Here is a 5,884-nt window from a genome sequence, read left to right as displayed (position 1 = left end):
TCCTTCCTTCCTTCCTATTTAGAACAGATGAGCAAGTGAGGAAGAACAGATAATAGTAAAAAACAGTTGTATTTCATGTTGATAAATGTAAAGATTCCCCATATGTTTCATTCACACATTGTGTGCTCTTGTTTATATATGGAAATGTAATGAAACAAGAATTTAGAGTAAACAATTATAAAAAAGGGCTGAGCGCCAAGTTAAGGCCCTTTATACAGTATTGACTTCTCTCAATTGTTCTTAATTTTTCTTTTGAGATGGAGTCTTGCTCTGTTGCTCAGATTGGAGTGTGGAGTACAGTGGCATGATCTCGGCTCACTGCACCCTCTGCCTCTGGGGTTCAAGTGATTCTCTTGCCTCAGCCTATCGACTAGCTGAGACTATAGGCATGCACAGCCACACCCGACTAATTTTTGTATTTTTAGTTAGTAGAGACGAGGTTTCACCCTGTGGGCCAGGCTGGTCTCACACTCCTGACCTCAAGTGATCTGCCTGCCTCGGCCTCCCAAAGTGCTGGGATTACAGGTGTGAGCCACTGCACCCAGCCATCAATTATTCTTAATAATTGCCTTTTAGTGACAAAGGCAAATTATAGGCTGTAGAAAATTAGGCTTAGTGATAAAGGGTCCATGTTATAACCAAGTGTTTCCTTTGGAAGTGTATACAATGGGAGTGGTTCCTTCACTTGCTCCCAATAAAAATCACACTGAAAAAACTAACGCTTAGAAAAATAAAACTCTACAGGAAATTGATTGAGAAATCACACTAAACAGGAAATTGATTGTATATTTAGTAAAAATTGCAAATATTAATATTTAGAAAAACAAAACTCAACAGAAAATTGATTGAGAAATGATACTGGCGTCTCTTTCTCTCTCTTACTTTCTCTTTCTCTCTCCTCCTCATCCTTAGAGAAAACAGAATATTCAAATCAGGACTGCTACCTGTGGGCAGTCTGCCGTATACCAGGGCTTCCCAACCCATTTGCTATGCTCTGTGGGGGTGACATAAATGCAGTACAGGTGACCTGAAAGTGTTGATCTTTTGGCCCCAGAGGAGCCTTTTTTCTTTACCAAAGGAAATGTACCAAAAATAGGATTATTTTCTATGAGGGGCATGACATAAAAAGGTTGGGATGCTGTGCCACAAACTATAACGACTAGCCTTACAAACTTGACCCTATAGAGAAGATTTAGAAAAGTAATCAGATTAATATGACAGTCCAAATGCACTAAGCTATTGTGCATGTGCTGAGCCCTCCACCTGGAATATCCTACCTTTTGGTCTCCTGCCTTGGGAATGCCCCACTCACTGTTGACCTGGTAACTTTTGGTCACCATCCAGGGCTCAGCTCAGTGTCAGCTCCTGTGAAACTATCCCCATGACTCCCTTCCCCAGCACGAATGGATTTTATTGGGTACCACAGGAGCAGAGAACACTGCGACTCCTATATATGTGAACCTACATGGACAACAGGCCATTTCTCCCTCAAACCTGAGCTTCTGCAAGGCATGGGCTGTGAGCTTATATTGCTACCCAGATGGATTACTTAATGTTTATTACATCAATGCCTATGTCACACTTTCAAATTCACATGGAAGGAAGTGCATTCAAACCATAGCCATGGGTTTCCTACCCACCACATCCCCACATCCTCCTGGACACATTTAGCTGTAGAGTCAGGGGTCAGGGTCCTGCTGTTTCTTTTTGGTCCTTGATATTGTTTTTTTAAATTTTTTTGAGATGGAGTCTTGCTCTGTAGCCCAGGCTGGAGTGCAGTGGTGCCATCTCAGCTCACTGCAACCTCCGCCTCCTGGGTTCAAGCGATTCTCCTGCCTTAGCTTCCTGAGTAGCTGGGATTACAGCCATGCACCACCACATCCAGCTAATTTTTTATATTTTTAGTAGAGACAGGGTTTCACCATGTTGACCAGGCTGGTCTCAAACTCCTGACCTCAAGTGATCTGCTCGCCTAGGCCTCCCAAAGTGCTGGGATTACAGCTGTGAGCCACTGTGCCCAGCCTTCCTTGATATTGTTGATAGAGCCATTTGAGGAGATTTGCTTTTCTTTGCTGACAACGTGTACTGGAAATGGTTAACTCTGTGTGTCTAGGTTGCTCAAGCTCTGCACATTTAAAAACCTGCCTCCAGAACTGGCTGGCTCTTGAGACATAACGTCTGAGCGCCTGGAATGTTTGGCCTGATAAGAGTGTTCTGCATACCCCAGCCTTGGGCCATGCCATACCAGTGTGACCAGATAGGTTGATCTTAGCTTTGTGATTTATGCCAAACACTTTTTTGCTCTGGGTGAGGGGGCTGGAGTCTGGGTGGCTGATGTCAGTCACATGGGTGCCGCATACCTAGGTAACTGGTGTCTAGGTAAAACCGAAAGACACCGAGGCTTGGTGAGCTTCCCTGGTTGGCATAACTTTGCATATGTCGCCACATGTTGTTGCTGGGAGAATTAAATGCATCCTCCTGTGACACCACTGAAGGGAAGTGAGAAGCTTATGCCAGGTTTCTCCTGGACTTCCCCCCATGTGCCTTTTCCCTTTTCCTCATTCTAATTTATGTGCTTTCACTGCAATAAACTGTAACTGTGACTATAACGGCTTCAGAATCCTGTAAGTCCTTCTAGGGAATCATCGAGCCTGAGGTGGTACTAGGGACCCCCGACACAACCCAGTTCAGATGCTATTGTTCAGTAGTTTGGTATGTGAGAACAGTCATGGAGGCCGGGCGTGGTGGCTCACGCCTGTTATCCCAGCACTTTGGAAGGCCGAGGTGGGCAGATCACCTGAGGTCAGGAGTTGGAGACCAGTCTGGCCAACATGGTGAAACCCCGTCTCCACTAAAAATACAAAAAATTAACCGGATGTGGTGATGTGCACCTGTAATCCCAGCTAACTCGGGAGGCTGAGGCAGGAGAATTGGTTGAACCTGGGAGGCGGAGGTTGCAGTGAGCGGAGATTGTGCCATTGCACTCCAGCCTGGGCGACAAGAGCGAAACTCCGTCTCGATCAACTAAAAAAAAAAAAGAAAAGAAAAAGAAAAAAAAGAAAAGAAAACAATTGTGGGCACCAGGAAGGGGACAGTTGAAGGGAAAGTCTGTGAAGGTGTTTTGTGGGCAGAGTGCAGTAGGGTGTCTGAGAAGGTCAGGGCTTCTCAATTTCCTGGGATTATGTGGTGAGAGCCAGAACTGACACAGCTGAGTAAAAGCTCTCAGCCAATATTTGAAATTAGTACACTTCAGGCTTTGTTTCTTCTGACTCAAAACGTATCTCCATGTTCCCAGGCGAAGGGGACAGTAAGCAAAGGGTAAGTATGTATGACTGGCAATTTTGCCGATTCGAAGGTTCTAATTGCCCAGGGCAGCTTGCCCATCAGCCTTGCTAGGACTGCCCTGCAGGCAGCAGGGACTGTAGACCTGCATGGGACTGGTGAGAGGCAGGCTTGCCCAGCCTTGTTGGCTGCTTAGCCTTTCGAGGCCGCGGGAATTGCTTTACAGAAGCCGTTTAACAACATCTCAAAATTAGCACCTAGAACCCCTGAGTTAATTGATAAGGTGGGTTTTGGACCTGAAGTGCTGGGGTTCATGACTTGACTCTGTCCCCTGCCAGCTGTGTGGCTTCTGGCAGGTAACTACTCCCTGCCTCAGTTTCCTCACCAGTGCTCAGGACAGGGTCTGGCACCTGGTAAGTGCTCCAGAAATGCTAGCTGCTGTTCTTGGTTTCTCTTCTGGAGCTCTCTGATAAGCAGCAAAAGCGCTATCCTAACCCTGTTGTAGGGAAGAAGTTTTATGTTGCCTAAAATAGCTTCATTGAAGAAAAAGGCCCAGAACTGGGGCAGCATTTTGTAAGCTGGTTATAGAAATTGCACTTCAAGGCCGGCCACGGTGGCTCATGCCTGTAATCCCAGCACTTTGAGAGGCCGTGACAGACTGATCACTTGAGGTCGGAGTTCAAGGCCAGCCTGGTCAACGTGGTGAAACCCTGTCTCTACTAAAAATACATATTTATCCGGGGTGGGGAATAGGGATAATGGAGACCGTGGGGAGGATAGGGGGATAGAGAGGTTGGTGCATGTCTGTAATCCCAGTTGCTCAGGAGGCTGAGGCATGAGAATCACTTGAAACCAGGAGGCAGAGGTTGCAATGAGCAGAGATCTCACCACTGCACTCCAGCCTGGGAGACAGAGTAAGACTGTCACAAAAAATAAAAATAAAAAAAATAAAGAAATTGTGCTTCAATACCATTTATTGCATAGTATATTCAAAGGAGAGGGTTTCTTTCTGTGAATAAGTTGGGGTGTGTCCCCCTGGTGGTCTTACTCCCCCACTTCCCCGTAGGCTCTCTCATGACTTCTTTCCACTGCTTACAACTGGGAAGGACAAATTCTTGCTTCACCAAACAAAGCAAGTATAAAGCTAATATCATCCGTGATGCCAAATGGACAAATCTCACAAAATGGCAACTTAATCATAGACAAATTCTTAGGTTTAAGATAATCTCTTCTTTTGACGTATTCAGAATAACCCCAAAATAAGCCTCATTTTTGCCCAGGTTCAGAAGGCCATAGACCAACTGTGATCCCTGGAACACAGGATTCCGAGTGTGTCGAGAGTCTGATCTGACCTGGCTACCTTATATGATACAGCCAGCCTGTCCCTCCACAAGACAGTAAATAAGGCATAATATGATATTTTATTTCTCTGGGGCCATGGACTGCATTTTCAAACTCTTAAAAGATTGAGTAGTATTGGAATGTTTAAAGAAATAAATAAAAATCTCTAGTAAAATTTCTTTGTTTTTAACAAAAATTCAAATGGTATTCAGAAAAAATGAAAAGTAAACATAATATCCAATATTGGATGACACAGGTAAATAGCATACATCGTGGAAGAATTTGTGTGTGTGAAAAGCATTATAATGATCATATCTGTTCCACCAGGAATTATGAGACCGTAACTCAGGGATCTGCAAATTATGGTCCTTGGGCCAAATCCAACCTGTGGACTATTTTTGTGTGGCCAGCCAGGAAGGTAAGAATGTTCTTTACATTTTCAGAAGGTTATTAAAAGAGGAAAGAGAGGAGAAGGAAGAGGAGGAGGGAGGGAGAGGGGTAAGAGAAACTCCTGTGTGTTCAATGCAGATGTTGAATCAACTGCACATTTGAAACTTGTTGATATTCTGCCTTAAATGGAAAGAACGTCTCTTAAAGGAACGGGCCCTTAAAGCTCCTGATACCTGTGCTGTTGCTTTTAGGCCACTTATAGCAGGGAAGTGACACCAGGGTACACTGTCTAGCCCAGGGCACTATTTTCTCCCCTCTTGAGGAAGCTTTTCCATTTCCTGGAAGCCTGCAGCACCCCTTCTTCCACATTCTGCAGAGTGTGGTGTGGATAGGAGGCATTTTTATGCTCTTTAATTTATTTGTATGTCTTTCTGAAACCAAATACTATAAGGTATTGATACGGTGGGAGGGGGTGTCAGGGAAGTGCTGGGTAGAAAAGGGCGGGGTTCCTGGCGAGGACTCCACCCTCAGGCCTGTGACCGTGGACCTAAGTGAGAACAGGCACTCCTGTTTTTGTGCCCAAATGTTGTATTTTCCAAGACCACTCTGGCCTACCACGCCCCATTCCTGTGCTCATATAAACCTGCAACCTTAGCGGGCACACACACAAGTGGTTGAATGTTCAGAGGAGCAGAGGAACACACCAGCAGACACCAGCAGACCCCAGCAGACCAGCAATGTAGGAACACGTGGCAGAGAAACAGAGAAGGGGAGTCAGCTGGGGCAGTCAGAGGGAAGTCCAGCTGCTGGGCGGCCTGACTTCAGGGGAAGACCACCTTCCCACTCCATCCCCACTTCCCACTCCCCACCC

The 5,884-nt window shown here is 45.6% G+C and overlaps 1 protein-coding gene across 1 annotated transcript in view; it reads left to right on the top strand.

Moving 5' to 3' along the window:
• Positions 1–5,053, top strand: part of AP1S3 (adaptor related protein complex 1 subunit sigma 3) — a 91,401-nt gene extending 86,348 nt beyond the window's left edge. The window contains exon 5 of the mRNA XM_023222277.2: positions 4,951–5,053. Within this exon, the coding sequence (XP_023078045.2) occupies positions 4,951–4,959 (9 nt within the window). The 3' untranslated portion in view covers positions 4,960–5,053. The remainder of the gene's footprint in view (positions 1–4,950) is intronic.
• The last annotated feature ends 831 nt before the right edge of the window (positions 5,054–5,884 follow it).

Source organism: Piliocolobus tephrosceles, chromosome 11, assembly GCF_002776525.5.
Source record: "Piliocolobus tephrosceles isolate RC106 chromosome 11, ASM277652v3, whole genome shotgun sequence".
NCBI lineage: Eukaryota > Metazoa > Chordata > Mammalia > Primates > Cercopithecidae > Piliocolobus > Piliocolobus tephrosceles.
This window is presented reverse-complemented; position numbering and strand designations above follow the sequence as displayed.